This window comes from Mesoplodon mirus (genome assembly GCF_964341445.2).
Source record: "Mesoplodon mirus genome assembly, chromosome: 2".
Classification (NCBI taxonomy): domain Eukaryota; kingdom Metazoa; phylum Chordata; class Mammalia; order Artiodactyla; family Ziphiidae; genus Mesoplodon; species Mesoplodon mirus.
The window spans coordinates 36,749,066-36,776,107 of NC_138977.1; the positions used below are offsets into that span (position 1 = coordinate 36,749,066).

Sequence of the window (27,042 nt, forward strand, 5' to 3'; positions counted from 1 at the left end):
TAACTTTAAAAATATAATGCTTTTAATTATATTTCCAATATCCCAATCTCTGTTTATCAACACTTTTAATATCCCTTAGCTGAAAGAATTCAAAGAAACATCAAACAAGAGAAGACTCCTATTCTGAAAATTTACTTTTCCGATGTGAAAGTTTAATACAGTTTTAATTTAGGGCCAAAGGAAAAGAATAAATAATAGTGTTTTAAGGTGGTGGGGGGAGTATTGCAGAGAAAGACATCTAAAATATCAAATTTTTGACTCTAACTTAAAAACAATCCATCTTTGTGAGGCCATATAATCCATCTTCTAAACTGTTACAACATCAATTAAGATTATGTCCTCTCAGTTTACTGCAACCTTTTGGTTGAGTTTGAGTGTCTCAGTGAAGGATGGTTAGTGAAAACTTGAAATCTACCTGTCAAAGGATGGCTTCTCTCCACAGTCAAAGGCGTCCTGCAGTTCCTTGACAAGGTTAGCCTGGCCTGGCAGTCGGAAGAGACCCTCTTCCTTCAGCCCCCTTTGTCGGATAAAGTCCACACACTGCTCCACCAACATTGGAGCCAGACGGTGTCCGTATCTCTTCTCATAACGGACAGTATCTTCCAGTTTCTGTCCAAAAATGCCTGGAGAAATAAAGGATCACAATGAATTTGAGAAATTCATCTTTTCTCACTTTTTTTGCTTTCTTTTAAAACTCAATGTAAAGGAAAAACAAAGATTGGAATGCTAGCAAGCATTTCATATCTGGTACTTAACATTATTACAGAATTAAATTCATTATGTACAATTCTTCAAATGAAAAGGGTTTACCTTGTGCTGCCCTTTCCCCCTGTATTCCATATTTAGCCCAAAACTGAAATGGAAATATGGAGTTTGAGATATCCACTTTGAAATCAGAAATATTGCAATAAACATAATTTCAGTTTGGGGTTTTCTTTTATGTTTTCCTTTTGGGAAAAAACGTATTCAAAAACTTAAAACCAGAAATATTCTGTAGATAATAGTCAAATTCTACTTCTGTTACAAGTGTAACTTTATGTCCAATTTTCGTTTAGTTTAAATAATATTCATATCTCTGTTCACCTTTTGTTTTCAACCAAGAGATGATGCCATGATTATAATCAAAGGGATAAAACCATGAAAAGAAATGCAGAATTCTCATCCGTATAAAATATTTCAGACAGTGTTGGCTATTTAAAATCTTAAACTATTAATTTATTGGAAAAAGAAGTATTTGAAATTCGAAGCAGTGCATACTAAAAGTGAGGAGACAGGGTCATGGTGGTTTGTCCTAACAGGGAGGCATATATGATTACACATTGCCTAGAATTGTCAGCACATGGGGTAGTAAAAATCAAAACAATTTTGATCAGTTTTATCAATGATTTTTTTTTTTTTTTTTTTTTTTTTGCGGTACGCGGGCCTCTCACTGTTGTGGCCTCTCCCGTTGCGGACCACAGGCTCTGGACGCGCAGGCTCAGCGGCCATGGCTCACGGGCCCAGCTGCTCCATGGCCTGTGGGATCTTCCCAGAGCGGGGCACGAACCTGTGTCCCCTGCATGGGCAGGCGGACTCTCAACCACTGCACCACGAGGGAAGCCCCATCAATGATTTTTAATGATTTTTAATTACCTACAAATGATGCATTTCTTGGTGCATGCATTTGGTACCCCACTGATTAAGAAACAATGCCTCGGGGCTTCCCTGGTGGCGCAGTGGTTGAGAGTCCACCTGCCCATGCAGGGAACACGGGTTCGTGCCCTAGTCCGGGAAGATCCCACATGCTGCAGAGCGGCTAGACCCGTGAGCCATGGCCGCTGAGCCTGCACGTCTGGAGCCTGTGGTCCGCAACGGGAGAGGCCACAACAGTGAGAGGCCCACGTACTGCAAAAAAAAAAAAAAAAAAAAAAAAAGAAAAAAAAAGAAAAAGAAAAAGAAAAAGAAACGATGCCTCTAAAATATATTATTATCAGTTGGTAGTTTGGAAAAATGATCAACCAATAAGAAAAGAGGGAGAAAAAGAGCCAAAGCAAATGTGATTCCACTGTTTCCAGATGGGATGGCTTTAATGATCTAATGATTTTCATAAAAGGGGAAGAGAAATGAGTGTCACATGCTGAAACTATGTAAGATTCCAGAATGTTTGGGGAATATTTCAAAAACATCAGGTTCAGAACTTAACAGTAAGAACATATGCTTTACCTCCCTATCTGTAAAATAACTTATGTATGGATTCAGTAATGCAAAACCATCACATTCCAAGCAATAAACACTTGCTACCAAAGAGAATATTCTTAGCCTACATAGAAACAATAACACAACAACAAACTAAACTATTGTACACCTGGTATCAAATCTGGCACTAATGGTATCCATATATTCCTTCTAGGAAAAAAGATGGAGTTACCTGTTATTAATATTCAAATGCATATAAAACAGAATTAGAAATTAGCTTAGTTTGTAGACTTTGGAACAAGCAGTTTCTCGATAATGGTGTGTTAAACATTTTCCCCTAACTCAACAGATATTCACACCCCTATTTTCTCTTGTTATTTTTATTTTCATGGCTGGAAAATTAAATACTTCTCTCACTTCCCAAGAGTCTTCTGGAGTCTCTAGGAAGACTTGTTTATCTTGATGAAAGAGAAAGATATAGCTGGAATTGCTAATCATGACTTTTTCTATCTTGAACTTGGACATGCTACCTGTGACTAAAAGTCATCTTTTGACCATTAGGCAACAGCCACGAGGGAAAGGCTGAAAGATTCACAGAGACAACGGGGCTGAAATCACTGAACCGCTGACCCAATACCAGCAGCAACTCCTTGGAGATTTTTTTTCAATGTGAGAAAAATAAACCCCTGTATAAATCACCATTCACTGGGTTTTCAGTTATTTGCAACGATGCCCATTTCTGTATGAAGTGGTGATAATGATTTTGAAGCTTTTCTAGTATTTTAATAACAAAACTTGAAAATTGGTTATGAATGAAGAATACCATATCTTTTTCCCTGGAGTTCTTTGATGCTTATTTGCCTGGGATGTTTGGTTCTACCCTGCCAAAATTGAGAATATAGCCTTTCAGAGGCACTTATAAATTATATTAAAACATAATGTTGGGCTTCCCTGGTGGCGCAGTGGTTGAGAGTCCGCCTGCCGATGCAGGGGACACGGGTTCGTGCTCCGATCCGAGAAGATCCCACATGCCTTGGAGCGGCTGGGCCCGTGAGCCATGGCCGCTGAGCCTGCGCGTCTGGAGCCTGTGCTCCGCAACGGGAGAGGCCACAACAGTGAGGCTCGCGTACCACAAAACAAAAAACAAAAAAACAAAAAAACAAAAAAACAAAAAAACATAATGTTAACATTTGGGAATAAATCTTACATATCTGATTTTTCACTTATTGTTTTGGACTGATACATTACATAAGGTTTCTCCTTAAATCCAGCAGAAAATCTACTAAAGATGTTCCAGTTCAACCTCTATGAGCGCTACAAATGAGAACCAAACTTCCAAGATTTGGTTTTATGCAGTAATGAAAAACAAACATTCTTTTCTTAAAACTCTCAGGATTTCTTTATTCCCCAAAACTCAGGGATGTGATAAAGGACACAGTAATTTTTGCTTTAGATGGGCACTCCGGTTTTTTTTTTTTTCCTCCCCTTGTTACATATATGCTTGCCTATATGATAAAAAATTTCTTAAGAGGTATAGTAAGAAACTACAAGCCAAAAGCCCTAACATCCTTTCATGTATTAGGTACCTAATATGCACTAAGTCCTTGACATATATTCTCTTGTTTCCATAATAAATATACAAGGTAGCTATTTTATACCTTAGGAAATTGGGCTCAGAGATATTAAATAAATCACTTAAGGTTAGTTACACAGCACCAAGTGGCAGAATGGAAGTCCATATCCAGATTTAGTCAGGCTTAAAAATCTTTGCTTGTTCCTGAATACCTGTCCTCTTCCACTTTATTTAATCCCAATTATTATGTGTCCTCGTTTCTTAGTAATTTAAAATATTAATACATTCTAAAAGTGAAGAACATTGCATATCTTTTCTGTGCTCTAAAAAATGGTAATAGCTATGCTGTATTTATGTACGCCAGGCATGAGTACTAGAAGTTTACCTTCATTTCTCTCATTTAAAACTCTCAACATTCTATGAGGTGGGTACCACCATTTTACTGAGGACGAGATGGAAGCATAGAGCGATTAAGTAACTTGCTGAATGTCACAGGGATGGTAAAAGATGTTGCCAGGATTTGATCAGGGCTGTTGGATTTCAGAGCCTCTGCTTGTGTATTACACAATACTGCCTAGTGGGTATAATGGTTGAAAATTGAGTTACAGAGGAAGAAACATGTCTCTTACTAGTTTTCTGGCCTCAATTCCTGTCATCACACTAGGAGTGGTGATTTCTGTTGAGAAAATGGCAAATTTGGAGGGAAGTCGGGAAAAAAAAAGGAGAAGGAAAAAACTCAGCATCTTGTGCAACAAAAGGATTTCCTTAATATAAAGAGCTATGCCTATTTAGCAACGGAATATGTAAAAGAGTTTTTAAAAATGTAGACAGTATGTACACATACTTAGAAATTCCTGTGGGAAAAATAGTAATTTTCTGCTGTTTATCTGGTCTTGCAAAGAATTAGGTAATGATTAGATGTATACTGCTCATTCTGTAACATTGGAAATAGAATGTCCCAAACATCTCTGACTTACAAAGGTAGATGGTGAGTTAACTTCCTGTGTGAGAATGTTTTTTTGTACAGAAAGGTAGGGGGGGAATTCTTTTTTAAAAGCTGCTTTAGTTAGAATTTTCTTTGAGGGAGCAGTGAAACTTCAAATTTTAAAATTAACTAAAAAGCACAAGGTCATGATCTATCCCCAGCTAGCAGCATGGAGAAAAGGACACATTGATTAGTAGATTATTAACAAGAGTATTCCCTGTGGTGTGAGTCTTGTAAACAGTTCCAGCTATGTCCATTTAAATTCTCAGAGAGGTTTCACATTCCCTAACAAAACCATCCTTGGAATTTCTGTATATTTCCCCTGGAAGTACATTGATGGTGTCATGAAGCATCACTCAGGACATGACTTTCCACTAGGCTGAGAAAGTAAATCACACAGGTAATTTTATTATATCTCTGGGAGGCTGTTTCAACTGGAGGGAGAGACAGGAGAGAGAAAAAAATATAAAGAAAATTTAAATATCTTCAGGATTTGTGAGGTTTCTCCTTTATGTGTGATTTATATACTAAATAGCTAGAGGCAGCCTGTGACATTATTGAGTGTGATCTAAAAAATATACTCAAATTCTACCCATCCTAAAAGATACATAAATACAAACTAAACATCTTTGGACTCTCTGTGCCTTGTATTTATTCACTCTGCTCCTTGATTCCCAGCTAAGTATAACTCTGGCTCCATTTCATCACTTTCTATCTTCTTGTCAACCTGTTACAATGTGGCCTCTGACATTGTCATTCCACTAAAAGAGCTTTTTCTATAATTACCAATAACTACCTAGTTGCCAAATCATTGACAGCCAAATTTATTTTTTGCATCACTTTATGGCTCACTCCCTTTAAAACTATCAATCTCACTCTTCTTCTTGACACTTCTCACAGCTTACATAATTCTTTCCTTCAAGAATACTCTTTTCAATCTCGATCCTCAATATTTCTTAAGTGACTTTTATAGACCTGGGTTCCCAAACCAGGCAAGTACTGCCACAGTGATCTTCATAATATTTAAATCAGATTATGCCTCTCTTTTGCTTCATTTCTTCCCATGGTGCCCCCTGGCCAACCAAACTCCTTTTCATGAAATACAAAGTCTCCACAATCTGATCTCTGCCTCTTCATCCACTATTCAAAGTACAAATGTTTAGGTACCACCCTTTCTATGCCCGGCACTGTGCCATACCCATGCTCATTACTGCTGCTTCCTCACAAACAACATACTCAACAACTATACTGAACTATTTGTTGTTTCCTATATGTATTATGACTTATTACATCTTCATGTCTCCTTCTAGAAGGTACGTCCTGCTGTCATGAGCCAGCCTAGGAAAACTTATCTTGCAAGATTCAACTCACATCATCTCCTGTGTTAAGTCCTTACTAACATTCCCTCACCCCCATCCCAGACACAAAACTTGCTATTTTCTTCTTTGCTTTCTTAACATATTGCTTTGTAATTGTTTATTTAGATGCCTACCCATACTAGACTAGTCCCTCACCAGTCAAAAGAAGATTGTACTTTCACAATTATTATAATCAAATGATTATTTTACATTTATTATTATTGTTATAAATGATATTGGATAACAGTTTATACTATATATTTATCCTATAAACTTAAAGGAGGTTTAGGTAAATTTCTGAAAGTACTGCAGACATAAGGACTGAACTGGGAACATGAAAGACTCCAAGGCTCATACTCCATCTACCATAGTGTCACGGTCTGAATGTTTGTGTCCTTTCCAAACTCCTATGTTGAAAATCTAATGCCTATGGTAATGGTTTTAGGAGATAGGGACTTTGAGAGGTGATTAGGTCATGAGGGCAGGGCCCTCATGAGTGGGATTAGTATCTTCATAAAAGGGACCCCAGAGAGCTCTCTCATTCCTTCCCTTTCAGCCTCTTGGGAATACAACAAGAAGTAGACAGTCTGTAACCCAGAAGAGGGCTTTCATCAGATCCCAACCATGCTGGCCTGATCTCAGTCTTTCAACCTCCAGAACCATGAGAAATAAATTCCTGTTGTTTAGAAGCTACCGAGTCTGTGGCATTTTGTTATAGCAGCCTGAATAGATTAAGACACATAGGTAAACTCTCTTGCTCCCTGGAACTTAATACCAAAGTTGGGTAAGGATTGAGTGTTCCATAAACATTTGTAGAATTAATGCATGCATTAAAATAAAATACTTCACCTCCTCAATTAGAGGAAATAAATGACTAACTCCAAGGTAAAATGAAACTTATCAAGACTTCTCAGGTTGTGGCCCTGATTCCTATAAAAACGTGAAAACAAAAAAGTCTTTGATTTGTTGATGAAAAAGGCAGAAGTTAGATAACTTCTCGGCTACTACTTAAATTTTCTATTATCAGTTATTTTTCAGAGTTCCCTGTCCCTTCCGTGCCATAGATTACATGCTAAGTCATATAGAGAATTTGCTTTTACTTATCCTTCTGCTTACTATAACCCTGCTAACAGAATAAGTCACGGTGTCACCAGGACTGTAATAATATTCAATTAAAAATGAACATTTGCCCAAGGTAGATGGACAAATAAAAATAAAAGACATCCAATTTAGTACGGAACTAAGAAACAAAGGCAGACAAAGCTTACTTCATTCTGTTACTAGCACTTTTTAAGCAGCCAACAAATCTTCTATGGATAGAAAACTTAATTCAAGAAGCTCAGAATCTATAATAACCAATGAATATATGGTAAAATTTTGACTCTTCTTGTAGTCAGACTGGGGAAGAATAAAGTCAGACTGGAGAAAAATAAAGGCTTGAAAAAAATAAGCAAGTGTAATAATGTGATAATAGTGACCCAATAACATTGGTCTTAGACCAGCAGAGTAATTATACTCACCATTTACATCCAGGCACCAAGCCATGCAATTTACATGTATTTTCTTATTTGACACTCACAAATATTCTGCAAGGACATCTCCCTTCTACAAATAGACTCAGAGATGCTAGGTGACTTGAAGTCACATATCTAGAAAATGGTAGATCTGCGGTATAAACACAGGTCTATATGACTCTAAAAGCCTTCCTTTTCCACTATGTTAAATTAATTCAATTCAGACATTTTTTTCCCATAGGGATGCTGACTACTCTTTTAGGATCATGTAAGAGAAAACGTCTTTCCATAAACTTCCAAAGACTAAATCTGATTTCATGTAGTTCAGATGAATCACTGCCTTTCCATGGTGAGTCTCTTATTCATAAACTCCTCAGACTTCATATAGAATTTGTTGTAGTGCTTATTACAGATTAAGTAATTACTTATATTTTATATGTTTCTTTATCCTCAAGGAATCTGTGAACTCATAGATTCCAGGAAACTTGCTTTGTTTGCCTTCTCACCCCCAAAATCACTTGGTAGATGCTCTGTAAAACTTTGATATGTGAATTAATGAGCTACTCATTTATAGCACCATTTAAAATTATATGGATTTGGATAGTAGCATTCTGTTGGACAAATCAATTTTGATAAATGTGACAACAACATATACAACATTAACTTTTTTATGCTTTAAGGTTAACCATCACTTAATGTATTAACATTTTCACTTATAAACATACCATCTGCATATACAGGGAAAAATAGGTTCTGAGGATAGATCAGAATACTTCAAATTAACTTTAAAGAAAATGCTGGTGTTATCCACCACCTCTGTAAAGATATTCTATTTTAATTCACTACTGTCTATGAACTAGCAGAAAAAGATAGGTAATAATACTATACTTCCCCAGCCTGCAATAGATCTTGAATCCTGGATTGAATAGACCTATTGCCATTCTTAACTATGAGAAGAAATAAACAAATATAAATATATATTTCTTATCACAAGTGTGCATAAAAACACTTGAAAATAGCTATGAAGATAAGGTGGCCAGGTGGCAGCATATAAGAAATATAGGGGCTATAGAGTAAAGAGTATAACAGGTGAACAGAGAAGGCTTGATGAAGAAGTGAGAGCCAACAATGACAATGACAGTGTAGAGTGTGGACAGACTGCAGAGGAGAGAGAGCAGAGGGGGCACTGAACAGAGCAAAGAGGTGTTACAGGAGATGGGTTCAGGGAGGAAGAGGGGATAGTCTGGGGAATTGGAAATCGTTGGAATTACTTAGAAGCCTTTGACAGTTGCATGAAATGGGACACCCTCCTGGGAGCAATAGGGACTCACGAAAAATGTCTAAGCCGTGGAACATTGCTTGTTAGTACTGTTTCAGGAATACCAACTGGACGACACTTTACAAATGAACTGTGCTGCAGGAATTTGTGAATAATGTTGGGGGTGAAAAGAGGTGAGGATAGATGCTGTCTTGAAGAGCCACTTCTAAGGTCAAAGTACCTTGTGTGCATGAAGCCATAAAGGCACAGACAACTAAGGTGATGGAAATAGAAATGGAGCTGAAAGTATATAAAGAAGGAAGAAGCAATGGGGCATGACCACTAAGTTACTGTCTAGGGGGAAAAAAAAAGCACTGGGGAATTAATGATGCTTTATCTCCAAGAAGAGCATGACTCAGGAAAGACAAGATAAAGTTAGGGTTTAAAATTTTACTTTAGTATGTTCTGTGATCACAACAATCTTAAACCATCCAGACCATTCTGACTAGAAATTAACACTGACATCAGGACCCAAAGTGTTCCAAGTAATCAAAAGTTTGGTTAGGCTCTGTATGTTACATATTAGTCTTATGGAGGTAAAAAAATATATAGTTTCAAAATCAAAAGGGTAAAGAACACATTGTAATCTTTATCTCACCAGAACATAAATCCAAAGCACCACTCTCCCCAGCGTCCTGCCTAATAGATAGTTCACAGTGCCTAGATTTTTAAAACCACGGAGAAAACATGTCTGGAGACCTTTATTAGTAGCTAAACAAAGAAACAGAGGGCAGTAAAGGACAGAAGAGGTCTGTAAGAGAAAGGAACTCAGAGCAGTGAGTTCCAACAGGCACAGCATGCAAGCTGCAATACCACCAGGCCTCTGGAAACTTTAACTGAGCTCCCCTCTTCATTCTGAGGGCCATTCTCAAGTGCTGAGCTGCCTCTTCTGTCAGCCAACCCATAACAGTAGTAAAAAATGTTTTAAATGTGGATCAGGAAAAGCAGACGCATTACCATTTTTCACTTCTGGGTGCTTTTCCATGCTTCCTGAACCCTTCCTTTTGCTTTCATTGAAAGGACTTCAGTGGATGCTCTCCAACAGGCTTGGGAGAGGAACTCAGAAACCCCTGTCCACTTCTGGAACTCCTGGAGCACCCAGGGGATTAAACAAAGCACAAAACGACACTCTCTTCTTAAAGTAGCATGGTTTGGGAACCCGGCATTGAAAGAAAAGTTCATTCTTTTCAGTGCAGGACCTTGAATAAAGATCTAACACCCTGGGCTTCACACCACCACTGAAAAGAGCAGCTAGTGTGGCCCAGAAACAGCCTCGCAGCCCAGCCTCAGCCTGGCGCCTTCCTTCCCAGAGCCTCACTGCCTAACTGTGGTTGAGCAGGGAGAGGGAACTTAACACAGCTGAATGCCCCCTGCACCTCCTCTCCTTTACGGTTCTGACAGTAACCAGAATGCAACTTTGTAAAATAAAAATCTGTTAATCCTTGACTCAAATGCTGAACATTCTTCAGATTACTAAGACTTTGCAGAGGCAAGGACAATACTTTAAAAATAGCCCACAGGAGATGATAGATGGAAGCTGTTCTCCACTCTCTGGTTGCCATTTGCCAGCCCATGGGAATTTTCTTTTTCTTTTTTTTTTTTTTTTTTTTTTTTTTTTTTTTTTTTGCCGCACTGCCTTCCCTCATTGATACTTAAGGAGAGAGGGAAGAGGACATAACAAACAGCAGTGTTAACCAGGGTTCTCAAAGACATGCTATATTCCAATCTGGGAGGAGAGAAGGTGGAAAACATAAAAAACACTTTGTTCTGCATTTCGAAGATAAATTAATTGTCCCCAGAACATTTCATGTTACGAATGAGCAGTAATAACCTAGAAAAGTAGACCTTCTCTACATGTTTGGATAAACCCAATTTAGTTGCTGAGTGGTAGGAGAACCAGAAGAGGGGATGTCCTTTAAGCAATTAATCCCTAGCCTTTTTCAGTTTCTCTCATTGCCAATTTCTCTATCAATGATACAATCTTACAGTAACCATGAAATCTCTAAAGATCTATAAAATATGAGACACGAAACTCCCATTTAATTATCTTTGTGGACGAGAGAGGAATATAAATTAACACCCGAATTACTTGCTTATAATATATGATAATTCCTTGCTTATAATATATGATAACGATCATACCAGATATTAACTGCTCAAAGGAAAAGACTCAGAAAGAGCAAGGTTTAGTTTTAAAAAGTTCCTACTATATCTTGTTTTAAATATACGGTTTTTCTTCTCTACTGTTTTTTGTTGATTACTAGATAGAGAATGTTGATTAATAGGTGGCAAATTAAAGAAAAAAGGGAGAAAGAACAACCTTAGATGGGACTCAAGTCAGCTCCTAATTAAATTATTAGGTTACAGTATGTGACTTTAAGATTATAATTACCTAGTTCCAATTTAAATAATCATTTGATTTAATTATTCCCATTTTAAAACAAAAGGCCATTTTAAAATATGTTGATACAGAAACATTTTATAGAAATACTTCATTTTACCTGTGTTGTACCCTTTAACTCCCCCTACACAAATCAATTCTGAAATACTTAGTTTCCTTTTCTTTTTTCTTTTTCTTTCTTTTTTTTTTCTTTTTTTTTTTTTTTGCGGTACGCGGGCCTCTCACTGTTGTGGCCTCTCCCGTTGCGGACCACAGGCTCTGGATGCGCAGGCTCAGCGGCCATGCCTCACGGGCCCAGCCGCTCCGCGGCATGTGGGATCTTCCTGGACCGGGGCACGAACCCGTGTCCCCTGCATCGGCAGGCGGACTCTCAAACCACAGCTCCACCAGGGAAGCCCTGAAATACTTAGTTTCTTTTATTGATCCTAAGCTTATATTTTCCCACCCCTTGTTCCTGATCCTTCATATCTTTGCCCTCTCCCAGTGCCACCTTATGATATATTTGGAAAGTCAAGGTGACTCCTATTTCTTATCAGTGTTAATCAATATGGTTCAAAGCCTCCTGAAAAGGGGCCACTACAGATAATCCGATTATTACAATTTTCTCAGTAGGGGAGGGGAGGCAAGCGCAGGCAGCCAGAACCAAACCTATGTGGTGGGAGCACAGAACGGGGACTTGAGAGGGACTCCGTTCAAGGCGGGAACAGCATGGCTGCTTGATTTGAGTCTGGGAACAGCCCAAGGTAGTCTCGGCCCCTCCCCTCGGCATGGTCCGGCCAGCTTGTTTGTTCTCCAGCAGTCAAGGTGATCCCTTTAGGACCACCGTTCTTCAAGCCCCGCCCCCCTGGCATATTCACAGACAGTAATAAACAGATCAATAGGAACCTCGAGAAATAAGTATAGACAAGCAAAACCACACATAAACCATTCTTGTACAGTTTTAAGCTCTTGGCTTCCAAACTCCCACTTTCTCTGAGCGTAAACTGACCTTAAAGCATCAGAAAGATATTTTAAAAGGACATGAACATATTATGTACCTACCTTTCCGAAAACTAAAACACCGTTTAATTCTTCTGTATGTAGTTTTAGGAATGAAAGGCGTAGACGCCAAGGCACCTGAGGGGCGCCCCCCAGTACTTCGGTCTTCAGGCATCATACAGCCCCCAAATTCTGAACCAGTTTCTGGCTCCCTTTAAAAACTGTCTCTGTGTGATATCGGGATCCCACAGCTACTCCTTCTCATGTTTGTTTATTTGTTGAAGTGCTGTTTCCTAGAACTTGAAGATTTTGATCATCCAGGTCCTGGATCAGGGATAAGTTACCATCTCTCATTTACTTCTTTTTGGCAAAAAAGTTCCTTTTTTCTTGCCTAATCCCGGGAGTTTTTGAGGTTTTTTTAATTATTATTTTTTTTTGTTTCTGCAGACATTCCAAAATGTCACAGCAAAAAGAACCACTGCAAGCAAGCGGCACCTCCCATTCCAACAGCAGACTTTTCTTTTTTTCTTTTTCTTTTTTTTTTTTTTTTTTTTTATTAGGAACTGTCTTCTCAGCTGGAACGGGTGGGACTGAGATTCTCTGGAAAGGTCAGCAAATAGCCGTGAGCAGGGGAAAGAGGAACAATGACCAAAAGGCCCCTGAGGGATATTTCAGTACTGTCCTTGCTGGCTCCTTTTATCTGAGCAAAAGGGGAGGCAGATAATGGCACCTTCTCCAGAAAGCATTTCGGTGCATGACAGATTCTTTTCAAAGAACTCCCCTGTTCCTTTTATAGCACCCCTCAGCCTTTGATGCTCTCTGCGGGCTTCTCCCTTCGGTCTTCAAACTCCCGGGGCTCCCGAGGGAATCGCCACGTCAGAACAGTCCAGTGCCCGTTCCGGGAGAGGCTCCTCCTCGGATCCGTGTAGGAAGCAGCTCTGCAGGGAGCTTCTCCCCCGCTAGTCCTGTTCCTGCTCCCCTTTTCTCAAAGAGAGCTGGGCGGGAGCTGGCAGGGCTGCAGCTGCCTCGTCACCACGCTGTGGCTGTGGCTGCGTTCAGTGCCCGCCGGTCACATGCAGCAGGTGCAGTCACAACAGTGTGAGGGGAGCAGAGAGAGTGCCCCGCGGCCGCCTGAACCCCTTGTTTCTTCCTTTGCCTTTGCAGTGACTCCCCTGCCGGCTCTGGTCTTGTACATACCTTTACAGCTGGCTGCCTCAGTCCCTCCAGAAACCAAACAGCCCCAAACCAGCCCCGAGGGGGTCAACTTTTTGCCCCTTCCTTTCTGCATTTATTTTCTTCCTATACAAGATTATTTTTTCAGATACTTTGCAACTGAATCTATTTGTGAGTGCTGATGTAAATGTGCATATCGTTAAAACATATGTGTGTGAAATAGAAAACTGTTCAAAATTTAGCAGCAAAGATTCTGCAGGTATAACCATAAAACAAGTTAACTCATATGTGTGTGTGTGTTTATACATTTTTATACGTATGTATTTGTCTGGCTATGGTTTTCAAACCAATCCTGCTTTCATCTTCTCCCCTGATCGTGCATGCACCCGCTGCACCCCAGCCCCTAAGTCTACCAACCCCCTTGGTCCCAGTCACTGAACAATTTACTCACTGGGTTAATCATTCATCCACCTGGCTGTTCCATGAGCACATTTGGAATGCTAGTGCTTTAACCCCAACTGACCCCTAAGGCTTCTGAGTACCTTCCTAGCTATTTAGCAGGAGCATTAAAAAAGCTGTGAAGTGTATTAAAAAGATACTCCCTTTAGAAACATCATTACTCTGACTAGCATGGCCAGATAGGTAAAATTTTGTCACTGAGGGAATCATTATTATTTCTGCCCCATGGTTCGACCATTGTTTTTGCCTTCTGTGTCACAGCAGGCTGCTAGGAAAATAAGGAACTGTGAGGTATAACTCAGTCCCACCAAGACAGTGGCAGGGCTGGACGAGAGGCACCTTGGCCCACTGAAAACATCACTTCTCTGAACATTGGTATGGAGGGAACACATGTGATTGCAGGACTTTGGAGTTGGAATGAATCTTAGTTAAAAGAGTTTTGTCCAACGTTATTTCACAAGTGAGGAACCTAAAGGTGAGGGGGTAATATCACTTACCACAGATCACACAGTGGTCTGTGTCAGAGGCAAGACCACATAGCTTCTTAATTAACCACTGCTTGCCCATGTGCTAATTACTCATCATGAGGATTATTCACATTCAGTATTTTTACTGCCTTGGTAAGTCTCTGACTCAACTCTTTTCATAAGAAGACAGAAATATACAGGAAGGACCTGATTTTGTTAGTAGCTAAAGTTAGGCTATGCCCTCAGATCTAATGAACAATTAATGAATTTTCACCCTCCCCAGATCCCAGGCTGGGTACTTCCATATACATTGCCTCAAAAACAATTGAACAGAAGCCCAGTGAAAAAGACAAGAATAACCCAAACAAACAAACAAACAAAAAAACAGAACCCTAAACTTTTCCAAAGTTAAATACATGTTTTGACATCCCAGCTTCTGGATTTGACTTTAAAGCAGAAACCATGTGCTTCTCAGCATCATTAATAGGGAAGCATCTGTTTACAGGGGGGTTAATCAGATAAAAGAAGGTTGAGGTATCTAGATTCAATACTGAACTAAGTTATCAGGCTTGGCTGTTAAGAGAGGGTGTCTGCATTTTGCATTTCCCCTGGTTCCCCTCCTTCATCTGAGTATTTGTAGTAACTTTGTTTTTTTTTCATAAAAAGAAATATCAAAGCCTTATATTTTATGATTTCACTTAACAGTTTTTAATTTCTAAATATTGAAAAACTAAGCAAACTCCTCAGGTGTCACCTATGTTTTAATCAAATGTCTAATATTGAAATGGTAAAGAGGGAATATTTTACATGTATAAACAACCTGAATAAGCTTCAGTGCCTCCTGAAAAACTTTAACTATTTAGAAACACAGGTTGCAGAACTGCAGTATAGACAGTGAAATGCCCTCTCTACAATAAACACATTTAAAATGTATCTGGAGGTGGTATACAGAACTTGATAAATCAGGATGAAAAGTCACCTTCTACATGTCTTTACAGATGCCATTTCATCAACAACCACAACAATCTTTGAGCAGTGGAAAGGAGGTTGGAAGCCAATAGGTTTTTTTTTTTTTTTTTTTTTTTTTTTTTGCGGTACACGGGCCTCTCACTATTGTGGCCTCTCCCGTTGAGGAGCACAGGCTCCGGACGCGCAGGCTCAGCGGCCATGCCTCACGGGCCCAGCCGCTCCGCGGCATGTGGGATCTTCCCGGACCGGGGCACGAACCCGTGTCCCCTGCATCGGCAGGCGGACTCTCAACCACTGCGCCACCAGGGAAGCCCGCCAATAGGTTTTTATTTAGGATTAACTGCCTTGGATTCTATGACTAAGATAGGAAGGGGAAATGTATTCTCTAATGAAAAGCAATTATGACAATTCAGGAGTTTTTTAGCAGCTTTACTGAGATATAATTCACACACCATAGAATTATCCTGTTTAAAGTGTACAATTCAGTAGTTTTTAATACACTCAGATATATGCAATGGTCATCACAGTTAATTTTAGAACACTTTATCACCTAAAAAAAGATCTCTTATGTTTTGGCTACCAACCCACTGCAAACTCCTTATTTCCCCATCCCAGCCCTAAGCAATCACAAATCTACTTTCTGTCTCTATGGATTTCTCTGTTCTGTACTTTCTTATAAATAGAAAATAATATATATATATATATATATATATATATATATTCCATATACATTGGAATATATATATATATATATATATATATATATATATATATATATATATATATATATGGTCTTTTCTGACGGGCTTCTTCCATCTAGCACAATGTTTTGAACGTTCATTCACGTTGTAGCACGCATCAATACCTCATTCTTTTTATGGCTGAACAATCCATTGTATGACTATACCACTTTCTGTGTATCTATTTGTCCTTTGAGGGACATTTGGGTGTTTCTACTTATTGGCATTTAGGAATAATGTTGCTATAAATATTGATGTGCAAGTTTCTGTGTGGACATACATTTTTCATTTCTCTTGAGTATATACCTAAAAGTGCAAATGTTGGGTCATATGGTAGCTCTAGGAACTGTCAGACTGTTTTCTAAAACAGCTACATTTTAAATTCCCATTAGCAATACAGGGGGGGTTTCAATTTCTCCACATCCTTGCCAATACTTGTTATTATGGAACTTTTTGATTCTAGCAATCTTAGTGTCCGAAAGAAATGGTATCTCACTATGCTTTTGATTTGTATTTCCCTGATGGCTAATAACACTGAGCATCTTTACATGTGGTTATTGGCCATTTGTATATGTTCCTTACAGAAATGTATATTCAGATTCTTTGCCCATTTTAAAATTGATTCTAATTGGGTCAAAATTTTGATTTGTCTTTATTTTTGAATTGTTAGAGTTATTTACATATTCTGGGTAGAAGTCCAAAATCAGACATATGATCTGGACATAATTTCCTCCCATTCTATGGGTTGTCTTTTCACTTTCTTGATGGTATTAATTCAGATATTTTTGAAGGACTCAACTATATTCATCCTACTTATCAACTTTTAAACACTTTTGTTTTTCATATACTGAAGAATATACTATCAATAAGGCATGGACTTGTAATTGTGGGTTTTTCACTACCACAGTAGAAGTAATAGATTAGCTATTGTGCAATAAAGCAGGAAGAAGCTCACAGTGAAAACACACGAGTTTTCTTCCTACTTATGTTACTCACAGTATGACACTTGGCAAGTCATTCATTCTCTCTGGGTCTTAATGACCTAATCTACAAAATGTGAGTCTGAACTAATAGAGTGGTTTTAAAATATTCTTGGGGAGGGCGAAGGGTAAGCTGGGACAAAGTGAGAGAGTGGCATGGACATATATACACTACCAAATGTAAAATTGATAGCTAGTGGGAAGCAGCCGCATAGCAGAGGGAGATCAGATCAGTGCTTTGTGCCCACCTAGAGAGGTGGGATAGGGAGGGTGGGAGAGAGGGAGTCGCAAGAGGGAGGAGATATGGAGATGTATGTATATGTATAGCTGATTCACTTTGTTATACAGCAGAAACTAACACACCATTGTAAAGCAATGATACTCCAATAAAGATGTTAAAAAATAAATAAATAAAAATAAAGTAAAATATTCTTAAGTGGTGAAAAACTTATTTTCAATGAAATACTAAGTGGAACCCCAATACATAAGATAAATAAAATGTTTCTCAGTCATATAAATTTATTGTTTACAACTCAAATTTGTAACATTTCTTTAAAATTCAATCAGTAAGTATAGAGGGGCTATATTAATACAAACATTTGAAACATGAGATTGTGGGTGACGTTTGCAATTTTCTGTAAGGGTCAGCATTCGGTTTGGTTGTGTATTCTCTAACAACTTTAGGAAATTCCGATGTTCAGATGAATCACAAAAGATTTCTTGCAAATTGAATGAGTACTTTAAGAGCTTGCCTTACAATCTCATTAACACTCTTCAATTAAAACAAAGAGGGAAGGAGAAGATTTATTCTTCAGAGTATTGTTTCTGTTGTAAGTGCTCTATGCTAAAATATATCTCTTTAAAAGTAAATTTGAACCAGGCATTTGCAAAATCCCTGAAGCACATTCTGCAGGATAAAGTATACAAACCAATCAGCTACTAGAGTATTCCTTCCAGGTTCATAAATTTGAAGATTAACACATAGATCTCACTAAGATCACTTGTGATACTCCTGGGCTGATAGGACCTCCTGTGGCCACTGATTTGGTGAAGTAAACTGGATCTCATTCATTTTTCTTGAGAAAAGGACAGATGGAAGAGGAGGAATGGGAGAAAATAATCCTTGATAGAAATAATCCTTCAATAAAAGTACCACTTTCAGCAGATATTAAGAATCTTCCTGAACTCAGGAGCCTCAGAAACCTGATAATGGAGGGGAAACAGGAAATTTGAAAAGACATATCCTTAGGCTTCCCCAGAAATCCTTGACCCTGAGGGTAGCAGAAGACGTCTCGCAGCTGAGTATGTATCTCTCATAAATAGTCATGAAGACCCCTCTGCTAAGGCACTGGGATGGGATCTCAGCCCACCGGCCTCTTCAAACATTTTAAAGTCACTTACTAGCCATTTTAGTATATGAATAGGGTGACCATACAAGTTGTCACCCAAAATAGAACACCGTGAGAGTGAGAGATAGCACTGTCAATAAATAGCCTGGGACAACAGTAGTAAATTACACTGTTACCAGGCAAACTGGGATGAATGGTCACCCTGGTTAGGAACCTCCCCCTCCCCCAAGAGGAGATCCTGCTAAAGGACAGACAGTTTGCAGACGTGTACCACTACTCTTGTAAAATATCAACATGTCTTCCATGAATCTTTACTATTTTAAGTTTAACTTAACTTTTCAACTTTTTAAACTAAGCTTTTGAAGTTATTCTAAAATGTAAAGAGGTCAGTCAGCTTAAGAAGCATCTGATATGTTAAGGGAAAAAAATTCACTTCTGAATTCAGGGGGCTGACAATACACAAAAGAGAATATAAAATAAATATGAAAGTTCTAATTGCTTTAATAGATATGAATTTGATTTATATCATTTATTTTAACTACATCAACATAAAATAACTAGGCTTTACTTTCTTAGAAATACATGTTCGTTATAGATGAATATTTTGGGGTCCTTATCTATTTGGTTCCATTTATTGGACTTTTTCTTTAAATATGTTTTCTGTTTATATCACTCTATATTACTTGATAGAAAAGATCACATCTTTTATCCTTCCTTCTTCCTTTTAGCTCTATTCATAGCAACATGTAGCTTATTCTTCACATGATATATTCTCTACACTGTATTAGCTTAGAATTTTAAAAGAAACTTATTATCAAATCCACAAATACTTTCCTGATTGCAAAGTTGCAAAGTTTTTTTGTTTTTTTGTTTTTTTGTTTTTGTCCCTCTGATTACCAGCATATTTTCATCCAATGCTTTGCCACTCCTCTTTGATACCACTGAGCATCTGGGGGCTGAAATCTCTTCCAAAACTAATAGTCAAAATGTTTTTTTGCCCTGTATCTACAGGTTATTAACTAATCTACATTTATGATATGAGGCTCATAAGTATGTATTATTAGTAAAATGGAACATCCAAGATAAAAGAAAAATATTATCCCTTTTTATAATTCAAAATATTTGTGGAAGAAGGTTGGTTATTAATGATATTTGATCTAAATTGAACTTCTAGGAGTTACTTAGATATGTGTCTACAAATAAATTAGTAGTTTACTATTTACTTTAATATTCATCCATTTGAAAGTAGGTGCTGATAGTGACACAGGCTGGGGGAAAGGATGAACAGTTTTGGCCTACCTTTCTGTTTTTCCATGATTTTAAAATACACTCACCTCCTCCAAACGGTCCCCATATGACTCGGCGGATGGACTTGACCCAGTCTTCCATATCATTCTGGGTGCTCGCCATAAGGAGGTAGCTCTCATGATTTGCTGTCATCCGATCTCGATCACCTCCTGTAAGAAGACAGGAACATTAACACATGAGTGTGTGCTCAAAAGAAGATTACCCATCAGCAGCCTCCTAGTGAATCCCTGAAATATAAACTGTACCTAATGCAGCTAGCACTAGGTTCTACCCAATGAATCAGAAATATTTTACCATGGTTTCATCATGGGAAAAAAAAAAATCTGCTTAGAAGGGAAAGGCTCTTATGTTTCCAAGAGAAAGCCAGCAAACAAATGTCATTCCCCAAACAAAGCCTAGCTTTTTGTCCTAGCAACAACCCATAGGCCTGTATTAACTCATAATCCAATCTATTCACACCATACTGCTGAATAGGGAAAAATAGCAAAAGCAAAATGAAAGATGGAGAAGTGGTACGCAGAGCCTGTGTTTTCATTCCAAGCAAGCACAGAACAGTCTGAGTCTGCTCAGTGCACACAGTGAGGCCACCGGGCACATCATGGTTGAGTATGAGTCCCAGGAAAGGGAAAAGAGCCACATGTGAGAATCTGTCCCAGAGGTCCTCCTATGTGCTCTGTCCTGGAAGGGGAGCCTCTTCCCCCAAATCATACCTTCAAGGGGACACACAGAAGAAGACACAAGCCTGGCCAGTCTCAATGGCCAAATTAACACCCCAGATGGCCCTGCCACCTAAGGGTTAGCTTTAGGAAATCCCAGCAGTACCTCCTTGCTTGCTGGTTTCTCTTATCCGCCCCCTTCCCCGCCCACCCCTACTGGCCGAAAACAACTCGTACACTTTAAAACCTTTATAATCTCTAAAATCAACTTTGAAATGCTGGAGATCTATAAAGCATTTTTATACTTAAAGGAGCATTTCTGAAAACAAGTATCAGTGACTGCACTGCTTCATTCTCTTTGAAAAAACTAGTGTGGTTCACAGAAGGAATAATTAAGAAAATGGACCATTAAGTATTATTTAACTGAATTCTGATAATATTTCAGCATTAGACTGACTGCTAAGGTGCTCAAATAATCTATGAACAATTTAATTTTCACTAAGTGCTGTAAACTTGCAGCCTTGGGTTGGATTAATTCATATCTAAGTATTTTGTTTGTTTAAGACATTGTCATTGTTTGTTTTTAAGTGGATCAGAACAGATGCCAACTGTTCTAATTCACAACCCTTTAGTTCTGAGAGCCAGGTACAGCATGTTGCAACTGAAGGGGTTCAAAAACAATCTCCTTTGTGAGGAGTGTGCAGCCTCCAACAGGCCCCGCAATTCCTATTCTTTCACATCCAATTTCATTCACAAAGCTCTGAAAACTCCAGGCATTTGAGTTTGTGATCTCTGAATTTTATACAAATGTCCTAGGTTGAGAAATACAACTCTTCTAGCATTGATGCAAATTAACAGAACAGGTGCGGGGTCAGAGAAGTGAAATAACTTTAAGCCAACCAGCTGAACAGCCAGCATTGGTGTTTTACATTTCAATACAACTGAATTTGGGGGCGGTGTGGGTGAGGGATGCCATCAAATCAGTTCCCTAATGTTTACAGATCTCTTGAATAAACAAGATGAGCCTTCTCACTTTAAAGAGAACAAATCACTATTTGGGAAACAATGACCTTCTTACACCTCTAGGTCTAGCCTAGGTCAATCATCACTTTAAGCAATTTATGTCTGAAAAAGCATAAGCTCAGGAAATCAGAGAAAACCCTGCTGAAATCGCAATTCTATATTATATTAGCTGTTTAACTTCTGGGAAAGCACATAACTTCTGGAAACTCAGTATCTTTAGTCATGCTTTAGAAATAATAATCCCTATCTAGTAAATTTTTGTGAGAATTAAATGAAATGAACTTAATATACTAGCACTATGTTAGGCTAAAAGAGAAATTCTGTAAATATTAATGCAGTCTCATTTAACTGCCTCCCATATCTACAAATGCAAAAAGGACATATCACATTTAATTTGACTTCAGAGACATACAATTAGTGTAGTATGCTAGTGAGTGCTTGGGAACAATTAGTCAATAATACACATACACAGGAGTTTTTATAGAAGGCTGTCTTTCTTTGCTACATAACAATGCACATTAAAGTTGTATACTGTGCATGTAGGAAAATTTGTCACACATTAACATGCATATGCATGGCTGTATGACATATAAGTCACAGAAAGAAATAAACGACAAAAGAAAAAGATACTTTGCGTGGCATGGCACAGTACTAAAATTTATTCTGTTTTCTGATCCACCCGTAAAAAATTACAATTTTGAAATCAGAACATTTTAATTATTGTCTTTGCCTGGAGGATGCTTAGCAATTCAAACAGTTATATCCTGCTGTGTCACTCCCAGCCCCAGCAGAAACAGTCCTAGTAATGAGAGTGAGTGACAGCCCCTGGAATGTGTTTCTGCCTGAAAGCAGGGAAAAAAGAGAATTATAAGCACAACTGGCCATTATCCCCTTACTTTTCAGTTGATTCCCTATCTCTGCCAATGATGCTGTTTGTCTGACCCCTGAATCTCACTTCGACTGCTAATCACAGATATGAAATTCTCATCTGTGAATTTCATCCATGGATATAGACCTTGATTCCTCAGTGAATTAGCAAAAGACAGGGAGAAGATTTAGAAAAACTTTTTTCTATGAGTCTCAGTGGAAATAATAGACTCATCGCTAAGAATGTGATTAAAAAAATTGGAGACATTTATATAGATTGAACTAAATTCTCCGTACTAAGGTTACATGATTTCTAACTGGAGAAGCCATTTGTTCTAATTCATAATCCTTCAGTTCTGAGAGTCTGGTATTGAGCCTTGCAATTGAAGGGGCTCAAAAACAATTTATTAAATGTATAATTTGATAAATGAATAAACTCAATATTGACTTTCAGCCACGTGGATCAAGTTTCACTCTGTTTATTAATCCTTTACGGGGCTTAATGTTCCATTTACCTATTTGTGAATCTAAAATCCTTTCCAAAGGTGAAATTTAAAAAAGCAACCTTAAGATGTAATTATCACTGGAGTGAAAGTATCATAGTCATCTTCAATCCATATATATGTGTATATAAGTATGTATATTAAAAGATAATCATATTTTTGATGAAAAGCTTTGCAAAGATTTTTAAATATTTAGGAGAAATATTGGCAATGGTATGCTAAGATATACATGCTCATTGCTTATAGGAGTATGGATGATATTCCTTATGATACAATCACTACAATAGGATTTTGAAGAATATTTATTAGTATGAGCTTTTATTATACACAAGGAAATATACAAATTTTATATATATGGTATCTCTATTTTCATATAGGTAAAAAGTCAGATAAATAAGATACTAGGTTGAAAAACACAATAATTTTAACAATGATTACTGTGAATGCTAGGATTGGAAATTATTTTGCTCTCCTTTGGTACTTTTCTGTATTTTCCAGATGTTCAACCATGTGTTGTTTTATAATGAATGCATTATTCCAGATGTTCTAACATGTGTTATTTTATCAGCAAAAAAAAAAAAAATTATTGAAAAGAACAAATGATAAGAACTGTATGGTCATGAAAGCACTAATCAATAAAAAGCCAAGGTGAGCTGGAAAATAATTATTGCTAACTCCACTCAGTGTTGCTTAAAATTGTTTGGTTTTGAATTCTCACTAATTTACCTACAACCTCTTCTCCCTCTTTCTCCAAATACATCTCTGAGTACATTCCCAAGGGAAGATTTGGGACAGGAGACCAGCGTTGCTCAAAGTACAGACTACGTCACGTAACTAGGACTTTCTCAGTGAAATAGACTGCTATTTTTCTTAACGGATGTATTTTTTAAAATATTTTACTGAATTTCTTGTGTGGAAATTTCTGAAAATAGTTACCTAAGTAGATTTTTTTCCTTGGAAAAAAATAATTGTAAATTGTCAAAATTATGAACTAAAAAGCAAAACAATTAATAAGAAGTGAAGTATTATATGTGTATCATATAAAGATGTGTATCATATTTTAAAGCTATACAGTGAATTACTTGTTTGTGCTAAACTTTAAAACAAGTTGCTCAAAGAAAACTGTGGTCACCGAAATTTAGGTTCAGTTTCCAAGCAAAATTCATGGTACAGACCTGAGGATATTTCAGTGAACACCTCTGATACTGTTAATAAATTCAAGGGCAAAATGTTTCCTTATTTCCAATTACAAATCAGGTCAAAACTAGCCCTAGTGTACTACCTATTTAATTAGAGCTTACAGAAAAATATTTAAATGTTCTAAGTAGGGTTATCAATTTTTACTCATACCATTGCAAGGTCTTAATTTTTTAAGCATTATTTCCATCAAAACAGTTTAAGTCTTCATTAATAGTAGAGCTCTAATGATAAATTGCAAGATATAAAGTAAATTCTGAAGCATATCTGTGGAAAATTACTGAGATAGAAAAATATTTTTTCTCTTTTATGGAGAATGATACTTGGAAAACAACCAGTGTTATGTGAAGTACAAGCAAAAAAATTGTAGGTTTCTATGGATACTATCACCTCTTAATAAACAACAACAATAATAAAACAGCATATAATTTACAAAATAAAGCCAGAGAACAAATTGGCCTCACATTCAACATCGTATTTAATTTTTTCATATTGTCTTGTGCATTATAGAGACATTGTTCTCTGAAAATTAAGGGTTTGGCGATGCTCTGCTAATCAAATTTTTTCCAAGTATTTCTTCCTCAAAGGTTAATTTCAAAAATATCAGAGTGGCAAAATTTCAATGCATTTTGTCAACAGAAAATTTGCATTAATCTTTAATGAGATTTTGAAAGTTTTAAAACCCTTAAACCAGAAAATGAGAATTAATTAAGGCCGGTGGCTGTAATCGTCATTCTGTTTGTAGTTTGCAGTCAGTACACAACAAACACATTACTAAACGTTGTCTTACATTATAATAAAATTAACGCTACATTTTAATTTCATGAATACTTTATAATACTGTTTTACATACTTCCTATACTCTTTTCTAGGTTATAATCTCTTTCTAAGAAGGAATCATCCAACAACATATAGCTACATTATGTTTAAGTTGAAAGTAACTATAAATGTACATTTATCAACCGATTATAGATTGATTGATATTTATTAATTATAGTAGATTTCTTTTTCCTTTTTTTAAATTAATTAATTTTTGGCTGCATTGGGTCTTTGTTGCTGCACGTGGGCTTTCCCTAGTTTTAGTGAGCAGGGGCCACTCTTCATTGCAGTGCACAGGCTTCTCATTGTGGTGGTTTCTCTTGTTGCAGAGCATGGGCACTAGGAACATGGGCTTCAGTGGTTGCAGCACACGGACTCAATAGTTGTGCTGTGTGGGCTCTGGGGCATGTGGGATCCATAGTTGTGGCACACAGGCTTAGCTGCTCCACAGTATGTGGGACCTTCCTGGACCAGGGATTGAACCCATGTCCCCTGTGTTGGCAGGCATTCTTAACCATTGCACCACCAGGGAAGTCCCAATTATGGTAGAATTCTAATAATTAAATTTAGAAATGATTTATTGTGAGTCTATCTACTTGGCTACAGATGTAGAAAGCACTGACCTAAAAATTCTATACCGTACAAATTATTTCTGATTGCCTTTCTACAAACTTCACTATAAGAAATGTCCAAATATGTGAATATTAGAGCAAAAGTGCTGCCTGGATCAAATTGCAAAACAAATACATGCTTATAAAGAAGTACTGAAAAATGGTTAAGAGTTAGGACAGTGAAAGCAGACTCCTCAAGTTCAAATTACTCATTGACTAGCTGGGAGATCCCTCAGCTTTAACTGAGGGTGATGAGTGCCTGCTTCACAGTATTATTGTGAATTAGTCTGATGAATAATACCATAAAATATCTTGTAAAGTGCTTGGGACATACAATGCTCTGCTGTCGTTGTTATTGCCATGTATAATAATTTTGATCCTAAATATTTGGATAAATTAAATATTTATAATTTGAATCTTTGAAAATGCAGGAAAGTAGTTTACTTTTGGAAATATATATATTCTGACTATATTTGTCAAGAAAAGTCCTTTCTTAGGAAAGTAACAATTTATCTTTCAAGTAAATATTGATTTTCATATTGGTCATGTTTTAAAAGTACAATTGTGATACATTTAAATGATTAATGAAAAATGTAAAACCTTAAATAAGCATAGTTTATATTTCCACTAATTTTTCACATTTCTTGGACTCATTCTATCAAAAAACCTACTATTTGTGCTGAGTACATTAACTATAAAAATGATATAATTTATTACATTTTAGGCAGTTGTTTCCCAGATTGTACTGAGCAGTAAATAGGATCTCTGTTTAAATCCAACAATATATTTTGACTTTCAATTATGTCAGAGGCTCAGAATATAGTTACTTTCTTCTCAGCATCTAATTAAATTCTTCTGATCAAAACTTCTGAGAAATAAAAGTAGAACATTTCCTTGAAAGAGCCCGAGTATCTACAATTAAGTCTTCTAATTTAGGTTGGCTTTTTAGGGAAACCAATGAATTCAAAATTTTATCTGATTGATATAGAAGACAGGCAGCTAGAATAAATGACGTGTATATTCAGATCAATGCTACTCCAACAGTGATGACAGAGATGGAAGTCACAAATGAAAGGAAGTCTTAATGAAATAATCTACAACTTGTAGCAAATGGAATGCCATTCAGAGTTAAAGAAGGAAGGCAGAGAGTTTGTTGCCTTGAATGAATCTAAAATTGAAAGTTTTTCAATAAGGAGATCCCTTAATAGTATAAATGATGACTTTAATATTGGGGAATATTGGAAAATTTTGGAGAAATGTTTTGGAGTTATACTGAACTTTATATTCCACGTGAACATAGCAATAAACCTTTTATTGCAGTGTTTCTCAAAGTGTAATGAAACTCATCTATGTCCAAGAAGATAGGAAGCAACTGAGAACTTGTTAGAAATGCGCATGTTTGGGGCCAAGCCCAACTGAATCAGAAACTGTGATGGTGGGACCCAGTAATCTGTGCTTTAAGATGCCTGCCAGAAGATTCTGATGCACCATAAAGTTTAAGACTCAATACTCTTGTAGAAGAATTTGCTATAACAGGCAGAGGCTATAATTTTAGAATTGGTGTATTTCAACCATACTCATCCTATTAGCTTGTATCCATGTCTTATTCTGTCATTGAC

At 37.3% G+C, this 27,042-nt stretch overlaps 1 protein-coding gene across 10 annotated transcripts in view; it reads right to left on the reverse strand.

Annotated features, from left to right (window-relative positions):
* Positions 1-27,042, reverse strand: part of ARHGAP24 (Rho GTPase activating protein 24) — a 516,018-nt gene that overhangs the window by 51,841 nt on the left and 437,135 nt on the right. For 9 of the 10 annotated variants that reach the window (XM_082632355.1, XM_082632357.1, XM_082632359.1 and 6 more), the window contains 2 exons: positions 19,774-19,896; positions 416-623 (listed from right to left, as the gene is read on the reverse strand). In XM_082632355.1, the coding sequence (XP_082488481.1) occupies positions 416-623; positions 19,774-19,896 (331 nt within the window). Of the gene's footprint in view, positions 1-415; positions 624-12,365; positions 13,247-19,773; positions 19,897-27,042 lie in introns of those variants that run through there. The other variant, XM_082632356.1, reaches the window with a different exon arrangement.